This window comes from Budorcas taxicolor, chromosome 4 (genome assembly GCF_023091745.1).
Source record: "Budorcas taxicolor isolate Tak-1 chromosome 4, Takin1.1, whole genome shotgun sequence".
NCBI classification, from domain to species: Eukaryota; Metazoa; Chordata; class Mammalia; order Artiodactyla; family Bovidae; genus Budorcas; species Budorcas taxicolor.
In genome coordinates this window covers 84,008,017-84,027,750 of record NC_068913.1, presented here as the reverse complement: position 1 = coordinate 84,027,750, position 19,734 = coordinate 84,008,017, and the positions used below count along the sequence as shown (strand labels likewise).

The 19,734-nt window shown below is 38.6% G+C and overlaps 1 protein-coding gene across 1 annotated transcript in view; it reads right to left on the bottom strand.

The window, feature by feature from the left end:
• The window catches only part of VPS41 (VPS41 subunit of HOPS complex), a 204,790-nt gene that overhangs the window by 43,332 nt on the left and 141,724 nt on the right, over nt 1–19,734 (bottom strand). Inside the window, exons 11-12 of the mRNA XM_052638403.1 lie at nt 5,080–5,177; nt 1,633–1,762 (exon numbers count right to left, since the gene is read on the bottom strand). Coding sequence (XP_052494363.1) covers nt 1,633–1,762; nt 5,080–5,177 — 228 coding nt within the window. The remainder of the gene's footprint in view (nt 1–1,632; nt 1,763–5,079; nt 5,178–19,734) is intronic.

The following is a 19,734-nucleotide window of genomic DNA, read 5'->3' as shown; positions in this document are numbered from 1 at the left end:
TCAATAGAAGAAACCTTGGCAGTGGTTTGGAGGACTTGGTTAGACTACCAAACTTTAAGAGTGAGTAGAAAACTCTCCTACCTTTGAAATAAATGTGTTTGGCTGTGTTTGAAGAGGGTGGCAGACTAGAGGTGAGAATGTCAGAATCTATTCCAGTGTTTTAAAAAATATTTACATGTAAAACAATTTGAAAGAAAAAAGAAGGAAGAGAAGGAGGAAGGAAGGAAGAGAAAGAGGAAGGAAAGAAGAGCAGGAGGAAGGAAAGAAGAGAAGGAAGGGAGGAGGGTGGGAGGAAATACCAAAAAATCTTTAAAAAAAATAAGGAGGGCTTAAAAATTATGTTTCATAATTAACATTCTGACCTCAGTTGAAAGTGTTGAAAATTTTTGGTGTCTATTATATATAATTTATCTACTGTTTATAAACTTTATTGATGGGCATTTACAGCACTGTTCTATTTTTACAGAACAATTACGCCCTACAGTTGGCGATAAATGTTTCCTCCTCATCAAGGTCAAGGCCATCTAAAGCATAAATGACAGATGCCCCAAGGCCTGGGGACATCATCTATCACTGCAGCATTGTGCACAATGCCGATGGTAAGGGTTTCCTGCAGAATTCAATTATAAAATCTGTTTGGAAGGGTTTCTAAGTGTGCAGCCAAGTTTGCTTTAAGGAAAAATACCTCGACTGGATGCATTCTCTTGTGAGTCATATTTGCTTTTTTCTAAGTCCAGAACAGACACTCCCATTTCCCAGTTGATCAAGGGCTTCATATAAGAAAACTCAGATATAGAATATTTCTTCATTTCTCTTGACCAAAATAACTGATAATCCTCTCAAAACATGTTGTTTTTAAAGAAGGAAAGATGGTCTCAACAGCCAAAGCTGTTCTATTTTTTCATCAATGTATTTTTCAAGAAAAGAGTGATACCAAAAGACTCTGATGCTGGGAAAGACTGAAGACAGAGGATGAGATGGTTGGATGGCATCACCAGCTCAACAGACATGAGTTTGAGCAGGCTCTGGGAGTTGGTGATGGACAGGGAAGCCTAGTATGCTGCAGTCTATGGGGTCGCAAAGAGTCAGACACTACTGAGCGACTGAACTGAACTGACAATACAGATGCCCCCGGTATGACTACAGAGTAATGGTTCTCCTTTTATTTCCAAGCAGGGACTAAATGTATTCGTTCATCTACTCGACAAATAATAGCAAAAGTCTAGTATGTACCATATACTCTTTCAAGCTCTGAGCATTCAGCCACAGAAGGACAATTTCTCTGCCAACCCAGAGTATGCCCGAGTGATATGGCAACCACAGAACCAAGCTGCTTGACATCACTGTAAGTCAGGTGTCACATGAAATAGGACAGGAGACCAAATGTAAGAACAAAGACCACAAAGCTTCCTTACCTTGGTCTTGGCTCCATCTCTACCCCTCCCTTCTGCTCTGGGAACTCAAGCAAGTTCTCCAGCATCTCTGGGCCTTGGCGTCTTAATTTTCAACATGTCCAGATTAGCTCTAAGAGCCTTTCAGCACCTTAATTTAAATTTTTGTTTGTGCTACTCAGGTGAAGGGGAAAAAACAAATATAAGAAATCACATGAGTCAGATCCTTGATCTGTCTCACCTAAGTGATAATCTCTACATTCATTTTCCTGAAAGCCCCTCACGGTCAGAGCATCAGAAGAAATCTCTTCACAAGTCTCAGAAAGTGGCTGGATGATATCCAATCTGGGTCTGGCGCAGTATTCTCTTTCCTGGGGGAGGAAGAAAGGCTCATTGGAATTACATTTCTATAAATGATACAAATTAATTCTAGGTAGCCGTAATTAAATGCCTTGCTTTGATAAATCTGGCAGATATAAGCTCTTGTCACCAGCAGCTGTGGATAGCTTCAGCAGTGGTTTACTTTGACCTTTTGTATGTATTGTATGTATGTATTGTACTGGAGCACTGTACCACGTCAGCAGTCACGGCTGGCTACTGAACATCTGAAAGGTGACGACTATGACTGAGAAACTGAGCTTTGAATTTTATTTAATTTTCATTAATTTCAATTTAGACAACCCCATGAGGTTAGTGATTACAATTCTGGTCACTGCAGTTCTAGACCAAGATAGAAGGGGAAAATATGCTTTAATGAGGGCCTATGACAATTCCACTAGCTTAGTAGGTGACTACCCACAGATTACTCTCCTGAGTCCTTAAATCACCCTTGGGAAGTATTGCTGTTCCTCATTTGCAGAGGAATGAACTGAGGATCAAAAAATTCACTGAGGTTCAAGTTATGTAAGTAAGTGGTAAGACTGGGATTTATGCTCTCTGAGTATTCAGCACAAGGGCATGAAACATATACTTGGACTATTTTCCAAAGCAACAAGAGCTAATGCAGTGTGGCACTGGTACAGGGAATACAGATGAAAGAAACAGCATGAAAGAAGTCCAGAACTACCCCTGAATCTCCAAGGTCCCCCAATAAAACAGCAAGCCTCACAGATACCTTTGATCAATTCTGTTAGGTTAACTGAGAAACCATTAGGTTAACACTGTATCTCATATGTTTAAAGCATTCAAAAATTTAAAAAACAACTGTAAAAGGTCAACTGGTGGAAGAAAAAACCCCAGCGAATATGCAGGATAATTGATCAGACCTGTGGAGAAATGATAAATATCCTAATATGAAAACAACAAAAAGGAAAAAAACTGAAAGATTTGAATATTTTTAAAAACATTAACAGCTGTTAACAATGACAAAAAAAATATATCAAAATTAGAATCAAAAACAGAAAAAAAGATTGAACCAAACAATGTTAAAAGAAAACCACCTTGCTAGACCATATAAACAGTTCCTTCATATCTAAGAAATCCATCAGCAAAATGATGGATGAGAAATCTATATTCTCACTATCTTACAACTTTTGTTCACTGGTCAAACAGCCCTGCTTATGTGTGAACTTCCAGGGAGCAGGAATTTGGTCCTGTTGACTTTTTTTTTTAAGTCTTTATTGCATTTGTTACAACCCTGCTTTTATGTTTTGGTTTTTTGACTGTGGAATCTTACTTCCCTGACCAGGGATCAAACCCACACCCCCTGCACTGGAAGGTGAAGTCTTAATCTTACTGGCCCGCCACGCAAGTCCCTGGTCTTATTGATATTTGATACTTCATGTGCAGTACCATTCTTAACACACATGCGATTTATTAATGAATGAAAAAAAAAAAACAAACATTAAGGGAGCAGCTTCATAGATGAGGTTATATCAATGAGATGAAATAGGTCACAAGCACCATAAATAATGATAGGAGACTGCAAAGCCATATGCACAGAGAATGGAATGATGCTCCCCAAAATACAGCAACACAGAGGAGCTTGTAACTATCACTACAACCATGCGGGGACAGGCATGAAGGTAAAAGATGTGATGGGAAAAATATGCTGGAGTAACATTGAGCCTGGTAGAAAAAAATTTGTTTACTGTTGCATCTAACCTGTCTATTTGATATGAAAAGTGGGGAGGGCATAGTTGGCCCCAAGCATGCTTCTTTACTATTTCTGCCTTAATCTTATCAGTTCATTCTGTGCTGAAGGATTTCAGGTGTCCTTTGGTGGTACAGAAAATGAAGAGTTATATACACCAACACACACATTTTTAAAACATCTCTAAGATGTTCACTTCTTCCTCTGAAAAAAATTCCATTTTCTAATTTGCTCTTTGAGGTTGGCCTTTCTTGGGTTCTACTCCTTTCCAATATTCTCTTTTATTAGCAAAGGTTTCCTTCCTTTCCTTCTTTTTTCGGTCAGTGGTTTATTAGGCTTTCCCTTTTCCATTTTACTGCCTCTTTCCTTATGTCTTTCAATCACATTCTCAATCCTCCCCACACTCCTCATCAAAAAGCACTGTATTTACTCCCTCAGGAGCCACTACTTTTCTTTCTTTAAAAAAAAAAATAAAATAAAATAATAATAAACTGATGTCCTGCACAGGGCTAGAAGCCAGTCCTATTGATTTTAGCAGGTTTGAGTGTTCACTTAAGTCTGCAGCATCCCATTGCCTAGCAACATGGGCACCCAGAGCTCCAGGTTACTATAGCGATGGCTTCCTGATGCAAGAGCTCGCTCAGAGGAATGCTGGAGAGCAGCTACCACTTCAAAACTGGGACTCCCAGGGTTTTTCTCCCCATTTTATTCTCTGCTGTTTGAAAGGGAAAAAAAGGGGAGAGAACACAGACAAGGGGAACCCACTCACTGTAGAGGGCTAGATGATCAATTGTGTTTCTTTTATACATAGCATCCAAAAGAAAATCCTTTACAATAAACTCTCCTTGTTTATACCCTGAAGCCACCCCTAGCCCCTTCCTAGCAGGACCCCTGGACTCTGACAATAAAGACAAACTAGGAATGCAGCTGACCTAGGCTTCAAAGAAAGACTCAGTATGCAGGGCCCTCCACTGGACGCTATAACAGGCTTCATTCCAAAGTCATGTATAATGAAATGCTGATTCTCTGCTGTTTCCTATTAGCTATGCATTTCATACCATCATTTGCACTGATAACTGAGACTTAGCAAGAATCTAATTTCCAAGCAAGAATCAAGCTACTCAGAATCACTAGGCCACCGGGAAGTAAACAAGTATGTCCGGACCACAGGAAATAATGGATTGCCCTCTCGGTAATTCACTCTGACCACAGGGACCCCTGCTGATGCTGCAGATCAACTTCATCGCTGTCATTTCAGTTAATGCACGGTGTCAGCTTAGTTTCTTCGCCTTTCAGCAAGAGGAAACCCTTCATTCCTTTTGACTGAAATACCAGGAGAGATGGAAAAAACGAAGAAAAATTAAAAAGAAAAAAAGAGACTCCCTTTTGCTTGACAAAAGGAACAAAGGCAACCAAGGAGTAGAGCTTCTGAAAGGTAAATACATTAAGTCTGCAGGGTAATCTCTCTGCCCTTGTTTTATAGGTCAGGAAGTTCTGCTAAGGCTGGATCTGAGTTCTTTCATGACAACATGATCTGGGGGAAAATGGTACAGATGAACCTGCACTTCCCATTGCATTTTAGGTGAAAAAAATTACCGTTTTTTCAGAAACCTCCTTGACGTAGGAAAGCACAACAAGCTGATCACAGAGAGGTGCCAGTCCACTGATATAGAATTCAGTTTCAAACTGAGACACTGCAAACAAAAGGGAGAGAAGATTCATCATTAATAGCAGCAGAAAGCAGCACACAAAGGAAAGAACACATCTACTATGAACGCAGAATAGACTCATTTTAGAAATTTAACATAAAAGGGGCAGAGATAAACATACTTTCTTGATGATAATCAGCACCAGAAAAAGATATCTGGGAACTTACACTTGCAAAACTCTTTTACAAACAATAAGCAAACTCGACAATAGTAGTAAGCATGAATGGTCAAAAGTGACATTACCTAGTTAGTTTAAAAATGACAGGGTTAAGCCCCATGAAGACACTTTGAAATCCATAAAATCCAATCTAAATTATTCAATAACAATTTTAAATTAAAAAATTAAATATTTAAATTAAAAATACTATTACTGACAAAAATACTTCTAAAATAATTTAAACACAAATTTAAATCTTTCACAATTAGGGCATTACCATGGTATTATGGTCATGAGAACAGCTCTTTGTAATTTTGAAACTATTAATACTCTAACATTTAATAATCATTTAATCTAAACTCTAAAATAAAGTGTAGATACAGATAACATCATGATGAAACTGATGCTAATTCTTCAGTATTAAATAAAGGTCAGAAAAAATAAGAAATTTCTCTTTTCTGTTAAAAGTCAGTCATTAAAACTCAGAAGTTCTGCTTCTTCTATTGCATCACCTACGTGGAGTCGGGAAATCTAAGTTGTAACTGCAGTTACATTGAACATGGACAATTCATTTTGATTTCTGCTGATATAACTTTTCCCATGTATAAAATAAAGGTATCAGAGTAGAAATAAACCCATAATACAAATAAAATGAGGGATTAGTGAATTGTTCTTCCTCCTCTTCATTCTCCTCATAAATCACTTAGTGTTACTTGTCTCTGCTTATCTTTTAATGCCTACTCCTTATACAACTGTTTTCAAACTTTAATTTTCATACCAAAATGAAACTGAGGATAATAAACAAACTAGTTAATGTCTCTTTCCAGGTGGCGCTAGTGGTAAAGAACTTGCCTGCCAGTGCACGAGATGTAAGAGACGCAGGCTTGATCTCTGGGTTGGGACAATCCCCTGAAGAAGCAAATGGCAAACCAGTCTAGTACTCTTGCCAGGATAACCCCATGGACAGAGGAACCTGGCAGGATACAGTCCACAGGGCCGCAAAGAGTCGGACACAACTGAAGCAACTTAGCATGCACACAGTTAACAACATAAATATGAAAAAGGATAACATTTTTAAGCTGTGTCCTTGGTTGGATCACATAGGTAGTCCGGGTGCCCTGAACAGAACCAGATGATGTAAGTCCAAATTGTGCAGCTCTGCCATGAACACTTTTTCTTCTCATCTCTGAACCTGAACTGAATATTCTTACCCAGCCACTTAAAAATAGTTTTGGTAAAGGGCTAATGTGATAAATATTCACATGAAGCATGCTCAGAGATGAGCATGTCCATTGTGTAGCCAGACACTGAAGGTTGTGAAGAAGTTTCCCCAGTGCTGTGTGTGAATGTAGCGTGTGAGCAGGGACAGAGGAGGGTTGGAATGTGCAGATGCTACTAATCAGTGTGGGGCCACACATGACCTAATGACCAGAGGTGAGAGTTTCACATTGTTGAAGACATACATGCCTATTAACAGGAGGTTTTGGATGCCAGTACTCCTGAGGTTGCTTAAACTCTGTTTGGTAGAGAGGGACTTGTGTTCTTCTTTACTAAATCACATTCCATTATTGAAATGCTCCATATCCTGTTCCCTTACCAGCAACTTGGGTGAAGGTCAGTCAGTCAGAGGTGCTACAGAGGCTGCTTCTTGGGACTCACATGGAGCCTTTGGTGTGCCTCTCTGAAATAGAAACCCGCGGGAGAGCATCATCTAAGAAATTGTGGGTGAATGAGGTATTCTCCCCACTTGAGATGCTAAATGGGCTGTTAGCCTCACTGCCAAGAAGTATCAGACAGTATCCATCCTAAAGGCAACCAAATGCACATCAAGGCCTTGGTGTATACGCGTGACTCATAAGACACAGAACAGAAAAGTTAGAAAATAATTCTACTCAGCTCTTCCCTTCTCTACATCCTGATTTCTAGCAAGAGCTTGAGTTAATACTGAACTGAGTTAATAATGCATAAAATTTCCTATTATTTAATTAAGAACAAAATAGAATATCTAATGTGTTCTTAAAGAAAACAAGGCAATAATGTGAAGAAGCAGATATCTATTTCCTTCTCAATTCCAGATACTGTCGCAAATGCTATTTGTTAAGAGCTAAAGCTGACTACACTTTACTAACTGAAAATTAGTAATAATTTAGGTAGAAATGACATGCAGTGTCTAAATGACAAACAAAAAAAACAAAAAGAAATGCCATTTACGAAGAAAAGATGTGGTATATAAAAACAGCATTGTCAGGATTTCCAGAGGCACAGTTAAGCAAGTTATCACCATTCATAAAAAGTTGTTAATTCAAGTAATTCTTTTCATTTTATTAAAATAATTTCAAATCAACAGAAATCTTATGGAAAGCAAAACTGCAATTATAGTCACACCCACTATGAGTTATAATTTAAGAATTCTTAAATAGTGGCTGCTTTTCTTCGCTTTGAATATTCTACCACTTAGAAATTCATCTCCATGAATATCTATTAGTAATGGTATCATGTAAAAAAAGGATTCACTTCCTAGTTTGAGGTCCTAGTTTAGGGAAAGTTCTACAGCTATTCTACATTAAAAAAGACATTTCAGGGACTTTCCTGAAGGTCAGAGGTTAAGACTCTTGTGCTTCCAATGCAGAGGATCGACCAGTTTGATCCCTGGTCAGTGAACTAAGATTCCACGTGCCTTACAATGTGGCCAACAAAGAATAAAAACAGAAGAAAAAAAAAAAAAAAGACTTTTTACGATGAACGATGGGGTTCTGTTTAACTACTTACTAAGGTTACAGGCTTTCCTGGTGGCTCAGATGGTAAAGCGCCTGTCTATAATGCGGGAAACCTAGGTTCAGTCCCTGGTTCAGGAAGATCCCCTGGTGAAGGGAATGGCAACCCACTCCAGTATTCTTGCCTGTAAAATCCCATGGTTGGAGGAGCCTGATAGGCTACAGTCCATGGGGTCGAAAAGAGTCGGACACGACTGAGCGACTTCACTCACTCACTCACTCCAGGTAACAGAACAGGACTGTTTTAGGATCCATCACATATCAGTGTATTCTTTATACTAATGCTAAATCCTTGAAGGGCTGGTGTCAGAATGAATAGAGAAGTACAAGAAATATTCTAAATGAACAGATAATAATGAAGAGAGTTAGAGAAAGAAACACTGGATGGTAATATTTATTCTTCTAAAGAACATATGTAAATTATGTAATAAGTTTATGGACCAAATTTATAAAATGTCTTCACATAATTACTGCCTTTCTATTTCAAAATTTCTATAGACTAATCAAAGTTTCAGTTAATTTATTTTCCCTGAAATATATTTTCCAAGAGTTGTCATAATTAAAAAAAAAAAAAACTCATTAAAGGAAAACATTTTGAACATAAGGTGGTTTATGGTTCCCATATCTCAGAATCTTTCCATTATCTGAAAAAGATAAATCATAACGAAAAAAAGACAACTCCTGTTGGAAAGCACTAAGACAAAATAGAAAGCAAAAGCTGGGGAGCAGGCAGGAAGAAGAGAATAATGCAGAATTTCTAGAGAAAGCCACAAAAGACAGTAGCTATACTGCAGATCAAGGAGGTGCAGAAAGTGAGTTGATGGCTCTGGGGCCCTGAAGGAAGTGCTCCGGGGTACCTGAATTATGGTGGAGGTAAGCCAAGATATACCCGGGTTCCATCCTTGAGTCGGGAAGATCCCCTGGAGAAGGAAATGGCAACCCGCTTCAGTATTCCTGCCTGGAGAATCCCATGGAGAGGAGCCTGGTGGGCTACAGTCCCTGGGATCACAAAGAATCAGACAGGACTGAGCAACTAAGACTTTCACTTTCAAGCAAAAGCAACATTACAGCTGCAGCACAGCCTTCACTCTGATGGAGATAAAGACTCACTGTGCTCTAGTTTACTCAGGAGGATAAAGCATTCCTAGATGTGTTATAAGAAATAATTCAAGAAAGAAGAGATTCTTAGCAGAATAAGAGAGAAAGAGAAAAAAAGTTTCAGAAGGATTATTTACATAAAAACTGTATTCAAGGAGTTATTTGGATCCAGAAAGAGGGCAATTCTATACAGACCTGATCTAGAAGAGAAGCTTCAGATCTTGATTGGTGCTATTCAACAGAGTATTAACTTAAGACAAAAACATAACTTATGCATATAAATTTTTCTAGTAGCCATATTTAAGAGTAAAAAGAGGTGAAATTTTTAAAAATATTTTATTTAATGTAATATATCAACATACAACTATTTCAAGCAAAAACATAAAAAAATATTGAGATAATTTACTTTTTATTTTCACACAAGTCTTTGGAATCCTAGATATAGCACATCTCAGCCCACACCTGCCACATTTCAAGCACTTAATAGTTAAAAGTGGCAAGTGGTTACCTTATTGGACAGTACAGGTCCAGATACCCTATAATTTTTTATCTTTAAAAATCAAGTCATTTTACTCAAGTATATCTTGATGATGTGCATTGTGGGTTATAATTTTCATATACACACTGTACTATTTTAATTTACAGTTTCTAGTTTTCATATCTATTTTGTATCTGTTTTAAAACTAGTTCCAGGAAATTTCTCTTGAATTACCGTTTTTGGTATTTATTCCATTTCCTTCTTTTGTTTCCCAGGACTCTTATTTGCAGGCTAAATTACCTTTGCTCATCTTCAGGATTTATCATTTAATCAAAAATCTTTTTTTCCCTTTGCTTTTAATTCTTCAATTTTTATTGGAGTATAGTTTTGTATGAAGGTCAAGAAGCAACAGTTAGAATCAAACATGGAACAAGAGACTGGTTCAAAACTGGGAAAGGAGTACATCAAGGCTGTATATTGTCACTCTGATTATTTAACTTTTATGCAGAGTATATCATGCGAAATGCTGGACTGAATGAAGCACAAGCTGGAGGCAAGATTGCCAGGAGAAATATCAATAACTTCAGATATGAAGATGACACCACCCTAATGGCAGAAAGTGAAGAGGAACTAAAGAACCTCTTGATGAAAGTGAAAGAGGAGAGTGAAAAAGCTGGGTTAAACTCAACATTCAAAAAACTAAGATCATGGCATCCAGTCCCATCACTTCATGGCAAATAGATGGGGAAACAATGAAAACAGAGAGAGACTTCATTTTCTTGGACTTCAAAATCACTGCAGTCAGTGACTGCAGCCATGAAATTAAAAGATCCTCGCTCCTTAGAAGAAAAGCTATGACGAACCTGTCTGGTCTGCATGTTAGTCACTCAGTTGTCTCTGACTCTTTGTGACCCTATGCACTGTAGCCTGCCAGGCTCCTCTCTCCATGGGATATTCCAGGCAAGAATACTAGAGCGGGTTGCCATTTACTTCCCCAAAGGATGTTTCCGACCAAAGGCATGAACCTGGGTCCCCTACATTGTAGGCAGATTCTTTACTGTCTGAGCCACCAGGGAAGCCCTAAATATTAATATATTCCTTGGAAAAAAAGCTATGACAAACCTAGACAGCACATTAAAAAAGCAGACACATTATTTTGCCAACAAAGGTCTGTATAGTCAAAGCTATGGTTTTTCCAGTAGTCATGTACCAACTTGAGAGTTAGACCATAAAGAAGGCTGAGCACCCAAAGATTGATGCTTTCTCATTATGGTGCTGGAGAAGACTCTTGAGAATCCCTTGGACTGCAAGATCAAACCAGTCAATCCTAAAGGAAATCAACCCTGAATATTCACTGGAAGGATTGATGCTGAAGCTGAAGCTCCAATACTTTGGCCACCTGATGCAAAGAGCCAACTCATTGGAAAAGACCCTAATGCTGGGAAAGATTGAAGGCAGGAGGAGAAGGGGAAGACAGACGATGAGATGGTTAGATGGCATCACCAACTCAATGGATGTGAAGCTGAGAAAACTCTGGGAGATAGTGAAGGATAGGAAACCCTGGCGTGCTGCAGTCCATGGGGTCACAAAGAGTCAGACACAACTGAGCAACTGAACAATAGCTGCTTTGAACTGTTGTGTCATTTTCTGCTGTACGGATAAGTCAGCTATACATATACACACATACCCTCTTTTTTGGATTTCCTTCCCACTTAAGTCACCACAGAGTATTGAGGAGAGTCTCCTGTAGTATACAGTAGGTTCTCATTTCTTATTTTATACACACTCCTCATTTGTGATTAAAATCTTTTTCCTCTTCCATTTCTCTTACAGAAATATCTTTGCATCTATTTGCTCCCATGTTCCTTCCAGTTTAACCTTTATTTCTGAAACAATTTTTTTATTTGTAAGTATTTTCTGAGTTCTGTCACCTCATTTGAAATTTAATTCTGATTTTTGGTGTTCTTCCATGTCTTCTGTAACTTCTTTCAACTATCTTGTAGCTTGCTATGAAACAGTAAATTACAGTTGCGATCTATTTTGTGGGTGTTTCTGTCTGGTATGCTTTCATTGCTAACGAGGTTATTCTGTTCCTTATCAATTTTTTTCTTAAACCTTAGCAGAGGATTTGAGCTTTGTACTTTTACAGTGCTTGTTTTTAGATAAAATCAGTCACTGATCTCTTGGAAAAAGGCAGGAACTGGGGTAACTCTTCTAACCTTGAAGAGTTCCCTCATTCAGTGTTTTCACATAGTTTTAAAAATGTTTCCTTGCTTTCTGGCTTTGTCCCCTCCCTGCTTTCATCTGTACTTTCTCTTTCTTTTAGGGCTCTTGCCTGGAAAATCCCATGGACAGAAGAGCCTGGTGGGCTGCAGTCCATGGGGTCGCTAAGAGTCGGACACAACCGAGCGACTTCACCTTCACTTTTCACTTTCATGCACTGGAGAAGGAAACGGCAACCCACTCCAGTGTTCTTGCCTGGAGAATCAATCCCAGGGATGGGGGAGCCTGGTGGGCTGCCGTCTATGGGGTCGCACAGATTGGACACGACTGAAGCGACTTAGCAGCAGGAACAGATGGCCCAAAGGTAAAGAATCTGCCTGCCAACACAGGAGATGCAAGAGATGAGGGTTCGATCCCAGGATTGGGAAGATCTCCTGGAGGAAGAATGTCAACCCACTCCAGTTTTCTTGCCCGGAGAATTCCGTGGACAGAGGAGCCTGGCGGGCTACAGCCCATGGGGTCACAAAGAGTCAGACATGACTAAGCACAATGGCACAACCTCTCCTTCTTGCTCATATTGCTCGGGATTTATTCTCCTGGACTTTACCCAGACCTCTCAGAATGGCCTGGGGTCTCTTCTAGAAAACACCCACTGGCTGTCTTGGCATTCTCTTGGAGTTCGCAGTAGAAGCCCCCTTGCTCCCTCTACCATCTCTCACACCAATTCTGGAAGTGCAGTGGTTCCTGTGGCTGTTGGTGGCTTTCGTCATTTGCATGCATGTTGGCATTCCTAGGGCTACCTTGCTGTAAATATTGTCTATGGGTTTTTGGTTGTATGATCGAGTTGTTTCATTTTGCTGGGAGAACTCAGGAGGATGGAACAATTATGCAGCCATTACCACATCTTCCTAGAATCCTCCAAGCACAAAATGTTAATGTATCAGGGTTAGATATCAACTTGATATAAGCCAGGGCCAGGATTATAGTCACAAACACATACTGTCATTGGGCCATCAACAGTGCACATGCTGTAAGTTTCTGAATGACTGCATCTGATTGAAATAAAAATGAATAAGACAGAGACTTCTTGAGTTTTATATCTCTGAGGGTTATCAATAACTTAATTCAATAAGGAATTACTGAGCACTAGAAGACACTCTTCTAGAAACATCAGGAAGATGAGTTTGCCTCTGACTTAAAAGAGACTGTGAGTCTAGAAGCTGAAGAAATAATTACAATTCCATGTGCTATCCAAGAATGGAAATAGGTGTAAAGCAACAAAGAGTACAGGGCAGGAAATTTATTCCCAGAGGGGAGAAGATGGGCATGGAAACAATAGCCATTATCATGGCTATATATGCCTGTTAAGGGCAGGAATGGTAGTTATACATGAGAGAACAACATTTCATTAAATGCTCATTCAAAAAAGTTTCATGAAAAAAACTTCATTTAAAAAATAGTAAAAACTGTGTATTAAATTGTCAAAAATAAAAATCAAGATTTTATTTGGGTCTGGATAAAAAGATCATCCTCCAAATAATTCACAGCTAGTTTATCTCAATAATATCATTGTATTCAGCCCTAAAGAATGATAAATAGTCTTGATTATTACGTGTACCTATGAGCTGTCTTATGAGATGTATTAACCTTTTCAGAATAATTTAGTAAACCCTTATTTATATCTTTCCCCCATTCTCTTTCAATTGACTTTATGAAACACGAATGTTTTAGTCTTCTGACTATTAAAAGAAACTACTGGTTTTCTAACAAAACAGAATAGTCATATTAATAATAGCTTCCATTTAATGAACATTGCTGACAAGCAGGATGCTGAATATATTACAACATGATCTTTTTTCACCATGATAACTTTATATTTATCTTAAAAGGGACTTGAAGCTCAGGGATGATAAATAACTTGACAGTAGAAGGCAATAAAATCAGGAATTTGAAATCTTACTTTCCCCAGATATAAGTCACACTAGAAAACATAAACAAGCCCACAGAGGTGCTAAGGGCAAAGGTGCACTATGTTAGCTGGAACGGGAAAAGTGAAGGGCCTGACAACTTGCTGCCACTTCTGCTGCATGCAGCCAGGGTGCCGGGCCCTTCTCTGGAATCTTCCATGCACTGAAGCACAGAGAACATGTGCTACCTTTTATTTTGGGTCTTTGTTTTCCCTTTGCTTGTGCAAAATGCCCATTAGTTAGATGTGACCTAGAAGGATTCGGGATCTTCACTGAGACTAAATAAAGTGATATCCTGTAATTTTATTTAAAGCTTTTTTTTTTTTAATGTGGACTCTCTTTTAAAGTCTTTATTGTTTGTTACAATATTGCTTCTGTTCTAGCTTTGGTTTTTTGGCCACAAGGCATGTGAGATCTTAGCTCCCTGACCCACAGCCCCTGCACTGGAAGGCAAAGTCTTAACCACTGGACCACCAGAGACATACCCTTCTATAAATTTTGGTTTCTACGATTCTTCAACAAAGAAAGAAAATTTTAAGCAATTTATAAATAAGAACAATTATCTTCCATTGTCTTATATTCACATATGAAAAGCATCAAAGTCCCTTTATGATAGTTCCTTATTCCCAAGAGAATCTGACCCTTTAGTCACCAGATATTAGTATTTCATAACTGGATATAATGTCCACAGACTCTGAGAAATTTGGACACTCTGTCAACGTGACCACTGATCTGAGAAAATATACTTGGAAATCACATTTCGACATCCTCAGGATTGATATGAAGCTGACGCACTAAAGCAAAAGTGACTTACTATGCTTTATGTCAGCAAGTTATGGACAAGGTCTAATATAGGGGAGTGAAACAGAAGGCAATGGCTAAAGGATAAAATTACTAAAACATCCAAATCAGGAACCAATATTACACGTAGGTCAAAGCCATTTAAGACAAACTTAGCCTTCAATTTAATTTCATATTTTCGAATCAATATTCAGTACACACTGTGATCAAAGCTAAGCAGATGTGATTATCTCATATACTAAACTCCAGAACTCACAAATTTAATGAGAAGCTGACCACGCACTACTTACACCATAGACAAGGGGATGTTCGAAGAACTTGGGTCAAAAGGTTCAAATCAAATAGTTATACTTTAAGCTGTAAAAGGGCTATTTTCAAAAACAAAAACAAAAATAAGTGTTGGTACAGATGTGGAGAAAGTTGGTTGAAATGCAAAGTGTAAAACCATTATGAAAAACAGTATTAGAGTGTCCTCAAAAAAAGTTTCAGATAGAACCACCATATGTTCCAGCAACGTCCTTCTGGGTATCAATCCAAAAGAACTGAAATCAGGATCTTGAAGAGACATTAGCACTCCGATGATCATAGCAGCACTATTTACAACAGTCAAGACATGGAATCAACCCAATGTCTATCCACAGAGCAATGCATAAAGATGGAATACCATTCAGCCTCAAAAAAAGAAAATTTTGCAACAACATGGATGAACTCTGAGGATATTATGCTAAGTGAAATAAGCCAGTCACAGAAAGACAAATATTACATGATTCCACTTGTATGAGGTACCTAAAATAGTCAAAATCATCGAATCAAAGAGGAAGGGTGGTTGCAAGGGCTGGGGAGGGGAAATGGGGAGTTGCCAATCAATAGATGTACAGTTTCAGTGAGGCAAGATGAACTAAGTTTGAGATCTGCTGTGAAACATTATGCGCATCAGCAATGATGATGCATCATACCCTTAAAAAATTTGTTAAGACAATAGATCTCATGTGAAGTGTTTTTACCATAACAAAATAAAAAAATTCAGAGACCTAACCACCTGCACCCCCACAAAAGTTTCCAAAACTACCTTGATGCACCAAGTAAACTTATGTCGAACACTAGGAAAGCGCACATAAGAGCTTTTCCTCTTTTTCAAAGGGCTGCAAGAATCACATCCCAGTCTGGATGTGATTCCCTTTCCTCAGAAACAATTTTGACAGCCATCCAAGGCAACTAGGTTCTAGAGTTCTCTGAGAAAATAATGAAGGGCTGTCAGTCCCAGAATACAATAAGGGGAAATAACATTTCTACTTTTCTAAATGAGACACTTCACTGAACCCAAATAAAACAAAAACAAATGTACTGCATTTCCATTTTATCTGGCTATTTGAAGAACAGGTAAGCAGACATCCTCACTGGCATATTCAAAGAGTCTTCATAGAATTTCTACCCTATGGTTTGTATCTGAGTGCCCAGAGCAAACTGCTTTTCATCAGTTACTCTGGCTGCAAATGAGGGCAGGGGTTAGGAGGAAGGCATGCAGGGAAGAAAGCATGGCACAGTAGTTAGAGGCAACAGCTTTGAAACTAGGCTTATCTGGGTTCAGATGCTGCCTTCTCTGCTTTTGAAGTCATCATCTTAAGCAGGTTACTTGATCCCTCTGAACCTCAGCCTCTTCACCTATAAAATGGTGTAACAACCCCCTCCACTGCAATCATCGTGAAGATTAAATGAAATTCTGTTTGTAATGCATGTTAGCATGTGCCTGGTGGTGGGGATTATAAGAAAAACAAAATACACTTCTTACTTCAGGTGCTTCAGATTTCTTACCACTCCTTACTGTAGAGAAAATTTATTCATTCTACTTGCAACAAACATTTGCGCCTCCAGCATTGAGTGAGAAAGAAGAGGGGGAATGGACAGAGGAACAGACACGTAATAAAACAAGCACAATGAAACCTTAATTGCAGAATCGAGGAGGTGAGTAAATAGGAACCCATAGTGAAATTCTTTACTTTTTGTATGTTTAATAATTGTCATAATAAACTGTTGGGGAAAAATTAAGGCAGAGGAGAAGAATTAATAGAGAGAATCAAACTAAATTCCAAGAGAACAGAAAATCACACAGAGTTAAACCTGTAAGCCAAACACCTTGAACTATCCTGATTCCTGCTGAGACTGTGATATGGAGATAAACCTTGTTACTGTCATGCACAGAACTGTCCCACTGCTGGAACCTGTGTGTCTGGGTCAGAATGCTAACAGGTGGCTGGAGAGAGAGACAGTTAGATTTAAGAAGGGTATTAATTTCACAGCTCTCTTAAGTCATGCAAAAAGCCCTTCAATTTTCAAGTCACTGTTTTCCCAATCAAGAGGTTGAAAACAGAACAATGTACTAAACAGAGCCACAGCATATAGTCAACTAAAGATATGGACTCTGTTTAATTAAAGTGAAAAAGATGTCCCTTGTTTTTCTCCTCCCTATCCTCCTGGCTCCTCTCATTCTACACAGCTTCCCATATAGATTTTCTCATTATTTTTTTGAAACAAATTTCCACACGAGATCAAGACTAGGGAGTTAATCGTTAATTCCTTGCATGTAAATTATCTGCCCCTGACAGGAGATGCCCCCTCAAATGACACATCAATATTGGATTTTTCCCAACAACATAATATCAGCTCCCAATTACCATTCCATGAGGACCAAGGATGACTTTGGTGAAAAGTTTCATCTCCGTGTCTAAATCTCAGTGGGCATCAGGACAGTTCAGGGTGTTTGTGCTTCAGGATCTAGCCCAGTATGGTTTCCTGCTCTGTTAGAATTCAGTTTGGTTATAATCTACTAATTCTTCTGTACTGAATATTTTCCCCCAACATTTTATTATGAAAAGTACCAGAGGGTTAGGGAGTCCCATGACAAGATACCCAAGTTAAGTTAAAATAAGTAAAGCAGTCTGGACCACAACATATTTTATTTTTAACACAGTAATATGGAGGAATAAATGACATCTAAAAAGTCTTAAGTAATCTTATGTCTTCATGGGTTGGAGACTGGCCAGTAAGCTTCATATTTACTATCAATATTATCTTTCGCTTACAAGAATAAATTAATATCTTATTGAGAGGAATAACTTTTACATTGTTTTTGAGATTCCGCCTTGTAAGGAAGAGCTATAAACATCTGGCTTCTAAGAAATGTACAGCCACAGACATTTCTTTCATCTCAATGCCATTTTCACCTCATTTAGTAAAGAACAGTGGCTTATAACGTCTAGGGCTAAAGCAAATTGTAATCCAAACCCGCTAATATTTCTCTTTTCCTTTATCCTAGTCAAGGACTCTTATCCAAACCACTCTGCCTCCTGCTGTGGAAATGGTTTATATTCTTAAAGGTTTGCTCTCAAGAGGGGAAAAAAATGGTACTTAACCACTAACCATAGTAGTACAATGTCTGTAATGTGATATTGTTGGTACCCATACACGGTCTATTTCATGGAAATTGTAGTACAGATGAACTACACTTTAATAGTGATCCCAGGGCTCTAGCTATTAGTAGCTGAGCAGCTGGGGTGAAAGTCTGCACAGTGATGATCACCACTGTGGCTCAGTGAGCATCTACTGTATGCCAAGGAGTGTGTTGCAGACGTTCCTTACATCACACCTAATTCTCCCAGCCATCTGGAATGGTAGGTCTCATCATCTCCATTTTATCTCTTTTTATTTTTTACTAAAAAAAATTTTTTTTGGCCACACCATGAGGCACACGGGATCTACTTTCCAGACCATGGACAGAACCTGTGCCCTCTGCAATGGAAGCCTGGGCCACTCAGGAAGTCCCTGATCTCCATTTCACAAGTGAAGAAAGTCTAGCTCAGGGACATTAAAGCACTTATCAAGATCAGACAGGAATTCGGCAAACTGCCTGGCCTCCTTGCTCGGTCATTCTGTGGGGTTAGATTCTACCCGTTTGAATGCCACGGCAATAAGATCTTAGATGAGTTATTTACCACTTTACCACCATGAGCCTCAGGTTTTTTCATCTATAGAATAAGACGACTACTACCTGCCCTTCAAAGGGCTGCTGTGGTGGTAAAGTGGACTAAAGCAGACGGTACACATAGCACAATACCCCATACCTAGTTCTTGAGCAATACCAAGTAAGGAGAAAAGATGACACTGCTACATTTTCATGCCTTCCAGGCAATTTTTACATCCTAAAATTCCCACAGTTATTGCCCTTTTCTATCTACCTGCATTTACAATATTCTAATACTTCTCTCTCGGGACACAGCATTGAGATGTTCAGGTTTTTCACTGGTGGGCACAGGAGAGGCAGGACAGAAGAGAGACCGAAATAACTATTTTTATCTTCTAGTTCTGCCTTTTTATCAGGTTACTCAGTGCTTCTCAGTACCATTATATTCTGCATACACCTATTCTGTCCAAACCCCAAGCAATCCAAACTGTGAATTTATATATTCATTTATCCTTTTAAGGCAGACAACAACTACAATGATCAAAACCTTACCACCAATTTATGACTTAAAGTATAAAATATTTAAATGTTACAAACATATTAGCCAGGTGGGAATATCTTTGTTTGTAGAAATACAGTCTGGTGCAAATGATTTATCTCAGCTTCTCCCTGTTTATGACAACCCATCAAATGCATATTCCTCCTCTCCCATCCAAATGCGCACACAAACTATTCACCTGACACAAAACACGGCAAACCTTTTTTTCCTTTTTGCCACAAAACTCTGTCTTCTGTTGTTCGGTACTAAATAATACAAAAAGAGTTTTTATTCTATTTGTTTAACTGACAAATATCAGTCAGTTTTCACTTTTTCTGTATGAATAACTTTGGCACTAGGTCATAAAACTTAAGTTATAAAAGTAGTGGCATAGCCTCCTTGGCATACTTTTCCTGAATACTTGTTTCCCAGAGTCTGATTCATGCAACCTAATATTACTTTCTGCCTACCATGTGTCATGCATGGTGCCAGGTCCCTGAGAAACAAAGACTAAGCAAAAACAAGGAGGTTACAGTCTGATGCAAGAG